We start from the raw sequence: 16,669 nt of genomic DNA, 5'->3' as shown, positions 1-16,669 counted from the left end.
ATAAAACACACACATAAAACAACGATTCTGATTCCCAACTGTTACAAAGGTAACACCTGGTTTTATCTTCATATCATACCATTCATTTGATGCTTTCATTTATGTGCTGAGACTCCATCATAGTTGCAGGTTTTTCATTGAAACTCCTGCAACTCCCCGCACAAACTCCCCCTTTTTATCACATAGCGCAAATTATGGAGAGAACATTTTCCATAACTACGTAGCCCTGTTAGACTTTCCTGGTAGATACCAGAGGTCAGAAGTCGATCGCAACAAATGGTCAGAGATGAATTGCTTACTAGTGGTACAACCCAAGTCAGGAAGGTATAATCAGGTGTTACTACTCTCTAAAAAGTGACTCTCCTTTCTGTTAACTCGTCACAAAACTTTGCCAGAATGTAGGGCATCTTCAACCCACCACACTTGATCCCAACTCATAACTCCTCTTAATGTAATACCCCGATCATTCCTGAAATACTGACTCGCTCCAACTCTAAAACTCCAATAGTAACTCTTGGCTTCTCCAACTCTAAAACACCAATAGTTAACTCATAACTTCTCTAAAACTCCAATAGTTAACTCATAGCTTCTCTAACTCTAAAACTCCAATAGTAACTCTTGGCTTCTCTAACTAAAACTCTAAAACTCCAATAGTTAACTCATAGCTTCTCTAACTAAAACTCCAATAGTTAACTCTTGGCTTCTCTAAAACTCCAATAGTAACTCATGGCTTCTTTGTGCAGGTGGATGGGAACTGACTACCTCTATAGTTAACTCATAGCTTCTCTAAAACTCCAATAGTTAACTCTTGGCTTCTCTAACTAAAACTCTAAAACTCCAATAGTTAACTCTTGGCTTCTCTAACTAAAACTCCAATAGTTAACTCATAGCTTCTCTAACTAAAACTCCAATAGTTAACTCATAGCTTCTCTAAAACTCCAATAGTTAACTCTTGGCTTCTCTAACTAAAACTCTAAAACTCCAATAGTTAACTCTTGGCTTCTCTAACTAAAACTCTAAAACTCCAATAGTTAACTCTTGGCTTCTCCAACTAAAACTCTAAAACTCCAATAGTTAACTCATATCTTCTCTAACTCTAAAACTCTAAAACTCCAATAGTTAACTCATATCTTCTCTAACTCTAAAACTCCAATAGTAACTCAGGCTTCTCTCTGCAGGTGGATGGGAACTGTGCCAACCTCAGCATGAGTGTGCATTTCAAGAGTCTCAAGCTGTTGGTGAAGGATCCCACCTTCAGCCAGATCCTCATCCCTCTTCAGGCGGTCCTCATCCCCACGCTGCCCTCCACAGGCGGCGCCAACCCCACCCACGACGCCTTCCCTGGGCACTGGGCCTACCTGGCAGGGTTCGATGATGCGGTCAGTCTCTCCACCGTCACCTTCTATTAATGCATAGGGGTGTTAAGGGGAGAACGGGATGGCATTGGGATGGTAGTCAACATTTTTCACCAGCCAAATTGATCCTAATGCTTTTGAATGAGTTGCCAATTACTGGATTAGCTCCAAATGATCTATGTGATCTGAAACTAAAAACTATCAAAAGTAAGTATATATAAAATGGCTTTTCCTTTTTTTAAGGTGGAGATACTGGCCTCACTGCAGAAGCCTAAAAAGATCTGTCTAAACGGTTCAGATGGAAAATCTTACACCATGATGTGCAAACCAAAGGATGATCTGAGAAAAGATTGTAGGCTGATGGAGTTCAACTGTCTTATAAACAAGGTACACTGGGCTGGGAGAGATCACGTGCATGGTATTGCACAGCTCTTTTCAGGTTGTTACATGATTATAGTAATGAACATAAGCAGCAATGATTTGAAATTGAAGATTTCGCTGTATGCATGCTCTGTAACGCACCTTTCGCACCATGCAATAGCTTGTTTACCTAGTGGAAGGTTTGATCTTATAGACACTTTGGGCTTTAGTTATGAAGGATGTTTATCTTAGACGCGTCTAACTTTGCTAATTGCACGATGATCTGGTATTCAAAATGAATCACCAAATTACGAAGGGTGATAACCCAAGAGCCATTTAAATGTCACTCCCCTGTGATTAAATTACAATGGAAAAAATGTAGATGTGTGTAGAGACTTGTATAACGGGTGTCTAATGCAGTTATCAGGCCAGTGGGCAAACTGGATGGATGTATTGTGAATCCTCAAGGTTGATCAAGAGCTGATCGCAGAACATAGTCGCCTATGACAGGGATTCAGAATATTCCACAGATAAGAGCAATCTGCTTGAAGAGTTCAGTGATATCAATGTTGTATACGTTGGTCAATATTTGGTGTGGGTGGTGTACCTTTCCCTGTTAGTGTTTGCGGAAAGATGCTGAGTCCAGGAGGCGGGATCTACACATGCGAACGTACGCTGTCATCCCATTAAGTGAGGAATGTGGTCTCATCGAGTGGGTCAACAACACAGCAGGTCTGCGACACATCCTCATGGAACTCTACAAAGAAAGAGGTAAATGCTTTCTTTAGTGACTGCTGACCCAGGAACAGAAACGGATTAAAAAAAGACACTTCATCTTCAAGAATGTAATCTAGCTGAAATACATTTTTACTTTGCAATGGAGTTTGTCTGCATGCCAAAATGTTTCCAAACTGTTAACCTTCAGGCTTTGAAGATTTCCTGTGAGATGTGTTGGGAATGAACTGGCCTTACACAGTTAGCACTGCATGTTCTAAAACTAAAGTTGATTGAAACTTCATTTGCATGTGGTTTACGCTTATGGAACAGCCTCCCTGACCACCTAAGGGCAACGCAGACGCTGGACTCCTTTAAAGCTGGACTAAAAACATTTTTATTCAGGAAGGCATTTCTGGCCTTGTGTTAAATAGTATGTTAAAATGTTAAAAAGTTTTCTATTATGCTTATGTTAATTCATTTTTATTTTATTGTATTATTATAGTTCGTTTTTAATATGTTGGCACTCTGAGATTCTTTTGAATGAAGGGTGCATTACAAATAAAATAAATTATTATTATTATTATAAATGACTCCTCTCAGGTCTGTACATGACTGGAAAGCAGATTAGGAAGTATATGCTGCCCAAGACGGCGTCCCACCAGGAAAAGCACAAGTTGTTCAAAGAGGTGTTGTGTGCTTCCCATCCTCCTGTCTTCCATGAGTGGTTCCTGAGGACATTTCCTGATCCCACCTCCTGGTAAAGCTGTCCTTTTAATACTCGTCAACTGTGTGTGTTTTGTTCTTGTAACACCTAATGATTTGGTCATAGTTCTGTTTGCCTCCCACTGGAGCTTTATCTAGTAGCAGTAGTTGGAGTCGCTGGAATAGCAATTCAAAGTAGTTGGACTTATTGTATTTATTGTTGTACTTCTTGTGAGTTGACACATTTTGCTGACATTCATTACTGATAACATGAGAAATATTCCATATTTTATCATTGAAAATTCCATTAAAGACATCACCCTATAAAGGTCAGAATCAGAATCAGAAAGGTTTTTTACTGCCAAGTAGGTTTTCACCTACCAGGAATTTTTTGTGGTACGTTGCTGCAAACAATAAACATACACAATAAACAATACACATATTAAGTTATTTTTCAAACAGCAGGAGTGTGCAAGTGATGTTTAGAATGCAGTTAGGGCACAGATGGTATGGTAATAAGCAAGTTTGGCTCCCATAAAACTGAACAGCAACACTAAACAATCAGTGTGTAAAAGATGATCATTTGTACTGCATCAGTACAGGATATACTCCCAAAGAGCCTAATGTATCTGTGTCCTAGCTATGTGTTCTACTGATGATTACAGGTACAATAGCAGATCCGCTTACAGCCGCTCTATCGCTGTTATGTCTATGGTGGGCTACATCCTGGGGCTAGGAGATCGTCATGGAGAAAACATCCTGTTTGACTCTCTGACTGGTGAATGTGTCCATGTCGATTTCAACTGCCTCTTCAACAAGGTTTGTATGTCTGTACATCTACATATACATATACATACTTGGGAGTCCAAGGCCTGTTAGACTCTCTTAGGCCTTGATTGATGCAAAAGTGGCATATATTTTAAAAGACCTCAGCAATAATAACGTGAGAGTAAAAGGAATGTAGTAAAATATTTTTTTAATTTAAATCAAATATAAACATACCCTTACTTGATTTCATACTCGCCATTCTCTTATTGTATGAAAAGCCCTATTTTGCTAATGGGCTGGTCGTTAGGAGCTGCTACCTCACTAAGAGACTGAAATGTGCAAGATTTGAGTTCTATTCTCTCTATTCTTACAAAGTGCTCATTACTTTTTTAGTTTCCAAATGTATATATTTGAAAAATAGATTTTATGGGTGTGTTATTTTTATGTCTCCGTGAAAAAAACTTGCGGAGCTTTAAAGGCATATTAACAACAAGACCAAAATATTACTCACAAGGAAGACGGTCCTCTAAGGGTTCAATGTCTTAGGCACTAGAGCTGTAGCATTAAGTTTCATAAGAAACCGCAGGGTGTGAGTAAAGAGTTGTCTGTAACCATGGATACCACTCTGTAGTCCCAGTGCTTCTTGAGGCAAGCGACACAATGTTGTCCGTGCTTTAGCATATTGGTAGCAGCATCTTTAGTTTTACGACACGAGACAACAGTTAGTTACAAAAGGCTTACTGGCATCTATATTTTAACCCACCCAAATGGTTTGCCTAGTTTTTCTACTAGTGTTTCGCTCACACCTTTTTTTCACAGATTTCCATAGGGAAATGCTAACACAAAAAACTACAAACCTCCGGTCGACTTCCACACTCTATTAAAAAAAATCCCATTTGTGGCCAAGACTTTTGAGCTCTGAACATTGTAGACACAGGTGTTGGCTACATATTAGTGATGTAAAGCATTCGTCTATTTTGCGTAGTCTTGCATAGTAGTTGCTTCTCTAAACTCCAACACTGCAGAGTTCAGACACGGTTTCTTTTGTCAGTGGCATATGGAAGAGATTGGTGTTAGTCCCCACCCCCCACTGTCAAAGGCACGGGCCCTCTGGAATGTCATTGTGGCCCCTCTGTCAGGAAAGTCAGGAAAAGAGAATAGAGATGTTTTTACAATGTACTAAAAATGCTCAAACATGCAGTAGATCTAAATTTGAATTAATAGAAATATTGCATAATTGGAAGAATACAAAAAAATGGAATTAGTATAAAATTAACGATAAAGGTCTCAATCCATAAAGGGGAATTTATTATAATGGGACAGAGAAGAAAGTTAGCTCATGTTTTATAAATGAGTTGCATTGGTCTGGTACCGCTGGCTGCTATATGAAGCTATATGTTAGTCATTGTCTTTAAATACCGGCCCAGGTAACATTGCGTGCACCTCTCACTGGGAAAAAAACCCCAGCATGCATGAAGTTTGTGTTTTTAAAATGAGCTAGCTGCAATGTGATAGATTCTGTTACTGACTTGAGTAAACTTGATGAAAGAATCGATTAAAGAATCTTTGATGAATCTAAAGTATACTATGCTGTGCAGTCGGAGAATGTGATGCAGCTAAAATGATTCTACCCTAAACATGTGTGCACTGTAATCCTTTGGAGAGGAGGGGGGAAAGCACGTATCTTCCTTGTGTGCATCACGTGAGTTTCAGAGGTGGGATAGGCGATCCAGCTACCTAGCGTTTCTATTTATAGGCTAATCAACAGCATAACACTGGCCACTATCAAAACAAGTCAAGACAACATCCGGAAACCAAGATAAAAAAGATAGAAGTGCATGTCTGCTGGCCAGAAAGGCTAAACAAACCCCTCATATGGCTCAAGAAGACCCACAAGAGGGGCACTAGTCCAATGTTGCTTGTAGTTTGGACACAGTTATCAAAGTTGTATTTGAGGAAAAAAGGAGCAGCATTTGATGCAGACAACTGTTAAGCATGGGAGTGGATGGCCAGTGATACCGGGAAGATCATGGGTAGAAGGAAGAATGGATTCTGTTAAATATCAGCCAGTGATACAGGGAAGATCATGGGTAGAAGGAAGAATGGATTCTGTTAAATATCAGCCAGTGATACAGGGAAGATCATGGGTAGAAGGAAGAATGGATTCTGTTAAATATCAGCCAGTGATACAGGGAAGATCATGGGTAGAAGGAAGAATGGATTCTGTTAAATATCAGCCAGTGATACAGGGAAGATCATGGGTAGAAGGAAGAATGGATTCTGTTAAATATCAGCCAGTGATACAGGGAAGATCATGGGTAGAAGGAAGAATGGATTCTGTTGAATATCAGAAAATTCTGGAAACTGGCGTAAAAGGCGTTGGTTTCTAATACAGGGCAATGATCCAAAGCCTTACTTAAAATACACTGTGAACTACTAAAATACATGCATGCAGTTGCTTTTGGAATACCCTGCAGTCCCCAACTTGAAGCATCATTTAAAGCCTGTGGGTAGATCTCACACACCTCTCACATGCAAGACAGCCTTAGTCATTGGTCTAGTTTGACAGGAAGGGAAACAGGCTTAGTGGAAATTCAAATTAGTGACAGTTGGGCATTTGAATGTAGACAGATAATACCAGTGTAAGGAATCTAACATCTCATCCATTTCCACATTTCATAACGGCATGAGAAAAAACTGTTTTTGTTTTCATTAAAACAATTACGCTACTTACCCTTTGGTCTATGAATGGGGGCTCATGCGCACATGTGTGATCCTTAGGGAGAAAGCTTTGACGTTCCAGAGGTCGTCCCATTCCGGCTCACTCAGAACATGGTGCACGCCATGGGGCCCATGGGTGTGGAGGGGCTCTTCAGACAAGCTTGTGAAGTCACCCTTCGCCTGATGAGGGATCAACACGAACCACTCATGAGGTAACATCCAGAGACACACATAGATCAACACGAACCACTCATGAGGTAACATCCAGATACACACATAGATCAACATGAACCACTCATGAGGTACATCCAGAGACACACAAACCACTCATGAGGTACATCCAGAGACACACAAACCACTCATGAGGTACATCCAGAGACACACAAACCACTCATGAGGTTCATCCAGAGACACACGAACCACTCATGAGGTTCATCCAGAGACACACATAGATCAGCATGAACCACTCATGAGGTACACATCCAGAGACACACAAACCACTCATGAGGTAACATCCAGAGACACACATAGATCAACATGAACCACTCATGAGGTACATCCAGAGACACACATAGATCAACATGAACCACTCATGAGGTACGTCCAGAGACACACATAGATCAACATGAGGTTCATCCAGAGACACACATAGATCAACACGAACCACTCATGAGGTACATCCAGAGACACACATAGATCAACATGAACCACTCATGAGGTACACATCCAGAGACACACATAGATCAACACGAACCACTCATGAGGTAACATCCAGATACACACATAGATCAACATGAACCACTCATGAGGTACATCCAGAGACACACAAACCACTCATGAGGTACATCCAGAGACACACAAAGCACTCATGAGGTACGTCCAGAGACACACATAGATCAACATGAACCACTCATGAGGTACATCCAGAGACACACATAGATCAACATGAACCACTCATGAGGTACATCCAGAGACACACAAACCACTCATGAGGTTCATCCAGAGACACACATAGATCAACATGAACCACTCATGAGGTACATCTAGATCAAATCAAATCAAATCAAACTTTATTTGTACGGCGCATTTCATACAAGGAAGTAACACAATGCGCCTCACAGTAGGAAAGAAAAGGGGGGGGGGGGGGGGGGTTTACAAACACTTGTAAAAAAAAAAAAACACACAGATTTTCTAGAGATAAATAAATAAAATAAAATAAACGTACTAACCGCACTGGCACCGTAAAGGACTACTCAGCACGGTCATCGTCAAACTAAGAGACAGCTGCTGGGGGGGGGGAGGGGGGGGTTACAAACACTTGTAAAGAGATACAGATAAGTAAATAAATAAATGTTACATAAATGTTAAATAAATACATTTTACAAGTATTTAGAATACTAGAGACACACATAGATCAACATGAGGTAACATCCAGAGACACACAAACCACTCATGAGGTACGTCCAGAGACACACATAGATCAACATGAGGTACATCCAGAGACACACATAGATCAACATGAGGTTCATCCAGAGACACACAAACCACTCATGAGGTACGTCCAGAGACACACATAGATCAACATGAACCACTCATGAGGTTCATCCAGAGACATCCAGAGACACACATAGATCAACATGAACCACTCATGAGGTACGTCCAGAGACACACATAGATCAACATGAACCACTCATGAGGTACGTCCAGAGACACACATAGATCAACATGAACCACTCATGAGGTTCATCCAGAGACATCCAGAGACACACATAGATCAACATGAACCACTCATGAGGTACGTCCAGAGACACACATAGCATTCATGAGGTACATCCAGAGACACACATAGCATTCATGAGGTACATCCAGAGACACACATAGCATTCATGAGGTTCATCCAGAGACACACATAGATCAACATGAACCACTCATGAGGTTCATCCAGAGACACACATAGCATTCATGAGGTTCATCCAGAGACACACATAGCATTCATGAGGTTCATCCAGAGACACACATAGCATTCATGAGGTAACATCCAGAGACACACATAGATCAACATGAACCACTCATGAGGTACATCCAGAGACACACATAGATCAACAGCAGCAGTTCTTTTATTGAAGAACTGAAAACTTAAAGGCTTGACCAACATAAGAAGGTTTTACCAACTGATGTGTGATTGGCCGTATTGCCTCTATTGCCACACAGACAGACAACTACTGCCTGTTTTAAAATATTGTTTGTTTTCTTCTGATTTGTCACAGCGTCCTAAAGACATTCCTTCATGATCCGCTGGTGGAGTGGAGTAAGCCGAAGGGACCCTCCAAGACCCAGGTCAATGAGTCTGGAGAGATACTCAATGAGAAGGTATTATTTTCATACACCAGATTCCTGGGACTGGATCCATCTTCCTCAACGTTGAAGTTGACTTAATAATTTATTAACCCAAAGGTTTGGGCTTCAGCATACTTTTATTTCAACTCCATTGCATGTTCACATGAGTGTGTCTGGTACATTTACATTTGTACATTTAGTCATTTAGCAGACGCTTTTATCCAAAGCGACTTACAAGGATGTATACACATTTTACATTTACACTGATGGCACACTGCACATCAGGAGCAATTAGGGGTTCAGTGTCTTGCTCAAGGACGCTTCGACAGGGAATCGAACTAGCAACCTTCTGCTTACTAACCGACTTCTCTACCTCCTGTACCACTGTCGCCCTCCGCAGGCCAAGACCCATGTGCTGGACATCGAGCAGAGGCTCCAGGGCGTGATCAAGAACAGGAACAAAGTGATGGGTCTACCCTTGTCCATTGAAGGACATGTCCACTACCTCATCCAAGAAGCCACAGATGATAATCGCCTGTGTCAGATGTATCTCGGCTGGGGACCTTACCTCTGACCAACTCAACCTCAAAACCAGAGTGAATTCATTGAAGATAGAAGACATTCCTTTACGCACTTCTGTATTATAAATGTTTCATGTTTAAAGACTTTACAAAATATGTGTGATTGTTATTTGTTATCCATTAAAAGAGATCTGACAGTGAATAAAACTGGGTATCCTTACCTTAGGAGTTTGTGAGTTTTCTACAAGATGGTTATCTCTTTGATAATGTGTCAATAAGCTGATCCAGCAGGATGGTTATCTCTTTGATAATGTGTCAATAAGCTAAACCGGCAGGATGGTTATCTCTTTGATAATGTGTCAATGATGATCTGATCCAGCAGGATGGTTATCTCTTTGATAATGTGTCAATAAGCTGATCCAGCAGGATGGTTATCTCTTTGATAATGTGTCAATGATGATCTGATCCAGCAGGATGGTTATCTCTTTGATAATGTGTCAATGATGATCTGATCCAGCAGGATGGTTATCTCTTCTCTTTGATAATGTGTCAATGATGGGCTGATCTGATCCAGCAGGATGGTTATCTCTTCTCTTTGATAATGTGTCAATGATGGGCTGATCTGATCCAGCAGGATGGTTATCTCTTCTCTTTGATAATGTGTCAATGATGGGCTGATCTGATCCAGCAGGAAGGTTATCTCTTCTCTTTGATAATGTGTCAATGATGGGCTGATCTGATCCAGCAGGATGGTTATCTCTTCTCTTTGATAATGTGTCAATGATGGGCTGATCTGATCCAGCAGGATGGTTATCTCTTCTCTTTGATAATGTGTCATTGATGGGCTGATCTGATCCAGCAGGATAGTTATCTCTTCTCTTTGATAATGTGTCATTGATGGGCTGATCTGATCCAGCAGGATGGTTATCTCTTCTCTTTGATAATGTGTCAATGGGCTGATCTGATCCAGCAGTGGGAACCTTTGACCTCTGACCTCCGACTCCTTCCTCCGCTAAGGGAGCTGAACCTCAAACCTCTCTCTCATCTAGTCCCACCCTGAAGACCAAAGTCAAAGTCATGTTTTATTGTCACACAGCACGACACACAACACCACACACATGCGTTTGGCGGCGACACAGGACACACACACACGCATGCTGATGAGGTCGCCGGTGACGGACAGGGAGCGATCTTTTCTGTTCTTTTGCATGTTTTTGTGTTGGGGTTCTATGTGGAGGAAACCCTTGTGAACACGGGGAGAACATGCAAACTCCACACAGAAAGGCTCGGGAGATAGCCCACCTGAGCACTGGAGGCCTGGGGAGAACTTACCACCCAAGACCAGGCCCTCAGTTGCCCCCAAGCCCTCCTCTGGTCCCACACACACCTGCTCCAGCAAGCTAGCTGACCTAAAGACCAATAAGTTATTCCAAACGCCCTCGCCATCCAACCCCACACAATTCAAATCAGTGGGAGAGACCAAGCCCTCATCCTCCAGCCCATAAGTGTGTGACCTGAATGCATACGCAGAGGAAGGTGGAAAAAAGAAGACGAGAAGGCAGAGAAAATGGGAAGGCAGAACAGAAAGAGATGACAAAACCAAAACGGGCCACTCCCATGTTTGAAACCGCAGGCCAACCTCATGTGTTCAATGAGAGCCAGAGCCAGTCCGCTAGGAGGATTCTTCAGTGATGTGAGGAACTACAGTACTTCACAACAGCAGCAGATTACATGGGGATGCACTGTGGCAAACATGAACAGAATCCAAACTCCCACATTTTTCTTGGCTGAGGTATTTCATGAGCAGGTTCCTTTGTCTCTTGCCCAAGTAGGTGACCTTAGATGATGTTGAAGAGGAGTTCTACCGGTTTCATTCCACAAGCCTGGGTGATGGGATCCTTTCCAAGAGGGCTAATGAGGTTTGGAGAGAATTTTACATTTAGTCATTTAGCAGACGCTTTTATCCAAAGCGACTTACAAGGATGTATACACATTTTACATTTACACTGATGGCACACTGCACATCAGGAGCAATTAGGGGTTCAGTGTCTTGCTCAAGTACGCTTCGACAGGGAATCGAAATAGCAACCTTCTGATTACTAAACGACTTCTCTACCTACTGTACCACTGTCGCCCACTGATGGCAACAGGAAGAGGAACGCTGTTATGCTGGGCATCCTTGTCATGTTTCACATTAATGCAGACTGAAAGAGTCTTCAAAATCAAAAAGTAAGTCAAAGTAGCTTTAATGTCAATTTCTTTACATGTCAAGACATAGAACGGAATCGATAGGACGTTTCCCACTCTCCCACGGTGAAACATATCAAATATATTCAGCTTTGTGACCAAAAACAAAACCCAGTATGGTGCCAGCCTTAGCACTGATATGCTAAGCTCTCTTTTCTTTTCGCTCTCTCTTCGAACACTAGTCATCACGGATAATTATTGTGAGTAGTTTAGATGGGAAACAAAAGTGTAATTAAATTTTGGCCAGTTTTTTAAAAGTTCTCCTCCGGGAGCTTCTGAATCAGGCTGTTGCCTCGGTCATCGCTAAGCTCTCTTTTGACCAGACAGGCCATGATGGCTGGAGAGTTTGAGTAACACCTTGCTCAGAAAAGCCAAGTACGATGCCAAGCTGCAGAATACAAGTGCAACCAACACCTGAACTCTGTGTTGGTGTCAGGTAAGTAAAACTGACAAACCTAAACCCATGTGTCAGGTGTATGTTGGAAGTGGGGTGGTGAGTGTCCAAATGGTGCACCAGAATGAAATCCTCTTTCATTAATTGTACTGCTATTAGTGTGCTTATTTAGGGTTTTTAGTTTGATGTATTTATTCAGTGAACCTACTGCCAGGCTTTATATTAAGCTACTGTAAATGGGTCACTTTAGTTTATTTTCATGACTTTTTTTCCTCAAGGTCATGTAAGTCAGAATTGAATTAATTTAACTTTTTCCTGAGTTTATATTGAGCTACTGTCAATTGGTTTTATTTTCAGGTACACACTTATTTTTTAGAAAAAAATAATTTGCTTCCATACCCCTAACTGTGAGGTTTCCCTTCATACTAAAGTGTACTTGAATGTTCCAACATACCATGTTGTGGTCATCATGAACATTTCTCCAAAGATATGGGTAGGGGGCAACCCTCTTTATCAGGCCCTGGGGTGGCTTTAGGAACACAGGTGACATTTATGGTCACCGTAATTCCATATCACGATAAATGAAGTCGCATTTTGACAACCTGAAATGTAGCTCCAATGGAAAAGGGAATCCACTCCTGTTCAAAGCATCAGAGACTGCTTGATCTCTCTCACCCACATGGCATGTGCTCACTCATTGCTATCATGTGTTTCATTGTTAACAGGGTGCAAGGACTGCCAAAGGTCCACTCTATACCTTTTTTCTGGTCACTATGTTGAAAGCTTCCATTTAGATTCCAATACCGCCACCTAGTGGTTAGGTGCAATTCATCATGGCACATTTATCTGAAAGAGTTTCATATATTCTGGTTTAAAAAGAATATTTAATATTATATTCATTATATTATTTAATATTATATAAATGAGGTTCATAACCTGAGCTAAATGAAGTATCAGATAATTGTATGTTGATCAGTTCCACGTAGAACTTAGGATACTTTTAAAAGTCATATCCATATATACTACTACTGTTCAAAAGTTTAGAATCACTGAGAAATGCCCTTGTTTTTTTATCAGATCTGTAGTATTCACATTGTTATTGGTGTAAATGATTATTATAGATGTATGCAAAAGTTTGGACATCTCTATTAAATATACAGATTTTGTTGATTTCGTGAAAAGTAGTTAATAGAACCCCTGCATCCAACAGACTGAGTAACACTCCCTTGGCAAATGTTCCAACCTGCAAAAGTCTCTTTGTTTTTAATTATGGAATTTACACCCACTCTTCCGTGCCAATCACATCAGGATCTGAGTTTTCTTGTAGGCTAAAGTTTCTTGACTGACTGCATAACATTTGCTTCCTGAATGTACTAATATTTAGTGGAGTCCATTATTCCCTTTGTTAGCCAGTAGCTGCTGGAACAGTTGTCCCCCTTTCCCCCCCCCCCCCCCCCCCCCCCCCCCCCCACACCTCAGTTGGTTTGGGCCAAACAGACATTTTACTTCATCTATTCACACCAATTATTTCAAACATTGAGTCGCATACTTAAGACATGACTTTTGTGACTAGGTTGCTGGTAAAAGTTTCCTTCCGTTGGCCCATAGATAGACCCTGTTTGTGCAAGCAGTCCTGCAAAGTGGAAGAGTGCACCACCACACCCATGTCAGCTAAGTCTTCCTGCGGGTCTTTTGAGTCTGAGCGATGGGGTTGACCTTTCTGCTGGTTCTGCTGTTGCTCTGGTGTACAGCCAGCGGTAAAGGTGTGATGATCAAAGGCATGATCCAGTGACCAATGGACCAGAGATGTGAGGAAAACTATTCTTGGAGATTTATTCCAGCGTTCCAACATAGAAGCAAGAACCTGGACCCTTCCCATTTCTCTCCCAGGAGCTACTCAGTTGGGCCTCAACCTTGAAAGCAGGTGCAGAAAACAAACCAAATATGACATGAATATTTCTGGGCCATTTCATTGGATCCTCCAATTCAAAAATGATACATTACCCATGGGGTAGGGTCAAGGATGATATAGTCAGATAGGAGGGATTCATCTGGTGTATAAAAAAGGGAATGCAAAACTCTGTAAAACCAGTATAGTCTTGGGACCTGCTCAGGTTTATGCTGTTGGTGTTATACTGGCAAGATAGTTTTTGCTCCACACTGCCTGACTTCTGTTGTTTTTTGAAGATTTTTCCTAAAAGCTAAGAACAAAGATTTGTGTCCAGATCTGAAAAGAAGAGTTTTGACGTGATCAAAAACCTACAAAATCAGCCACGACACGAGGACCTGCATGGACCAGGAGGTATCCGATTAGAAACCTATGAGAGAAGGCCTGCCGATCTGGACAGCCTACGCCTGCTAAGCAACCCCCTCAGTGGAGGACAGAGCTTGATGCGTATCCAGAAAACAGGACCCTCAAACTCAAGTAAAGGATGAGCTCTTTAGTGAGTAGAATTCTGATTATTTTAGGCAGTGTTGTCAGCCCTGTGGGTGTCTTAAGAAACATGAGAGAGAGCAGACTGCAGTGGGGGAGGAGTCCCTAGGGTTGTTGGACAACACGGAGTAGTTCTAGCAAAACCACTGAGTCGTTTTTTACTACGGTTTTTGTAACGTTACGGGAGGACGAAGTGAGTCTCTAGAGACGAAAAGCCTGATTATGTGCCATTGACAACAAAAAAAACACAGTGCAAGAGATGATCTGAGATTATTATCATTGCACTGTTTTTTTTTTATACAATACAAAGTTTTTCAGTTTTTTTTATCTTTGAATCCCCTGGTTCCCTAGTATATATATATATATATATATATATATTTTAGGGTTTTCCTTTGAATTAATTCAACCTCAGTGAATACAAATAAATTAAGTGATTTCAGTTGAGTAAAGGTTTTTCTTTTGAATTAATTAGATTTAATTCATTTCTCAAGTGAAGTGGCTTGAAATAAGGGAACTGCTTGTTGTTATTTAGCTGGGAAATCTCCAATGGGTAAAAGTCAGAATAAAAGCCCAGTTATCTCTGAAGGGGTTAAAGCTCTAGGGTGTTTAACAATAAGGACGACAGAAAGGACATTTCAAATAGATGTCACTGTCAGTGTGACCAATTTAGCTGAATGAGGGGCAATAATGGAGAGAAAAGTCTGACCTTTCAAACCAAATATACAGTCAAGGAATACAGGGAAGTCTGCACACCACCTTTGTAAACTGTTGAACAGAGTTTTGTTTGTCTATGGGTGACCTGTGCTAGAGGAGTTAACCCCTTTCACCTTCTCCATGTTTTATTGTTACGTTACAGACTTATACTACAATAGATTGAGTTCATTTTTTGCCTCAAACATTTACTCACAATAGCCAATAATGACAAAGTGAAAACAGGTTTTTAGAAAATATACAATTTTATTTTACTGACAAGAATAGGTTATTTAGGGGTTACATATCTGATTCTGCACACACCCTTAGCCTAATACTTGGTTGCTGCACCTTTGGCAGCGATTACAGCTTCAAGGCGTCTGGGGAAAGAAGCTACAAGCTTGGTTTCACACTAGTTTCTGGACATTTCTGCCCATTCCTCTTGGCGTATCCTTGCAAGCTCCGTCAGGTTGGATGGGGAGTGTCGGCCATTTTCAGCTCTTCCCACAGATGTCCAATTGGTTTCAGGTCTGGTCTCTGGCTGGGCCACTCAATTTTCTCTGAAGCAACTCCTTTGTTCTCTTGGCTGTGCTTCGGGTCGTTGTCATGTTGGAAGGTAACCCTTCGCACCTGAGCGCTCTGGAACAGGTTTTCTTCAAGGATCTTAGCTGCATTAACCTTTCCCTCTATCAGGACTAGTCACCACATTCCCGCTGCTGAAAAACATCCCCACATCATGATGCTGCAACCGTCATGCTTCACTGTAGGGGTGGTATTAGCTAGGTGATGAGCGGTGCCTGGTTTCCTCCAGACGTGGCGCTTGGCATTCAGGCCAAAAAGTTACATTTTGGGTTCATCAGATCAGAGAATCTTGTCCAAGCGAGCTGTGATGTGCCTTTTACTGGGGAGGAGCTTCCATCTGGCCACTATACCATAAAGGCCTGATTGGTGGAGTGCTGCCTGGATGGTTGATCTTCTGAAAGGTTCTCCCATCTCCACAAGTATACGCTGGAGATCTGTCAGAGTGACCCTCGGGTTCTTGCTCACCTCCCTGGCCATCTTCCCCGATTGCTCAGTTTGGCCAGGCGGCCAGGTCTAGGAAGCTTCTTGGTGGTTCCAAACTTTTTCCATTTACGAATGATGGTGGCCACTGTGCTCTTTGGGACATGTAAAGCTGCAAATTTTTCCGTACCCTTCTCCAGATCTATGCCTTGACACAATCCTGTTTCTGAGGTCGGCAGATTATTCCTTTGACCCCATGGCTTGGAGTTTGCTCTGACATGCACTGTCAACCGTGGGACCTTATATAGGCAGGTGTTGGCAATCCCCAATCATGTCCAATCAATTGAATGTATCACAGGTGGACTCCAATTCAGTTGTAGAAACATCTCAAGCAGTATCAGTGGAAACAAAATGCACCTCA

At 41.6% G+C, this 16,669-nt stretch overlaps 1 protein-coding gene across 1 annotated transcript in view; it reads left to right on the top strand.

Annotated features, from left to right (window-relative positions):
- atr (ATR serine/threonine kinase) overlaps positions 1 to 9,751 on the top strand; it is a 50,187-nt gene extending 40,436 nt beyond the window's left edge. The window contains exons 40-47 of the mRNA XM_042702988.1: positions 1,179 to 1,379; positions 1,599 to 1,742; positions 2,336 to 2,486; positions 3,033 to 3,189; positions 3,800 to 3,953; positions 6,684 to 6,835; positions 8,891 to 8,993; positions 9,361 to 9,751. Coding sequence (XP_042558922.1) covers positions 1,179 to 1,379; positions 1,599 to 1,742; positions 2,336 to 2,486; positions 3,033 to 3,189; positions 3,800 to 3,953; positions 6,684 to 6,835; positions 8,891 to 8,993; positions 9,361 to 9,534 — 1,236 coding nt within the window. The 3' untranslated portion in view covers positions 9,535 to 9,751. The remainder of the gene's footprint in view (positions 1 to 1,178; positions 1,380 to 1,598; positions 1,743 to 2,335; positions 2,487 to 3,032; positions 3,190 to 3,799; positions 3,954 to 6,683; positions 6,836 to 8,890; positions 8,994 to 9,360) is intronic.
- Positions 9,752 to 16,669: the final 6,918 nt, after the last annotated feature.

The sequence above is a fragment of the Clupea harengus genome, chromosome 22 (assembly GCF_900700415.2).
Source record: "Clupea harengus chromosome 22, Ch_v2.0.2, whole genome shotgun sequence".
NCBI classification, from domain to species: Eukaryota; Metazoa; Chordata; class Actinopteri; order Clupeiformes; family Clupeidae; genus Clupea; species Clupea harengus.
This window is presented reverse-complemented; position numbering and strand designations above follow the sequence as displayed.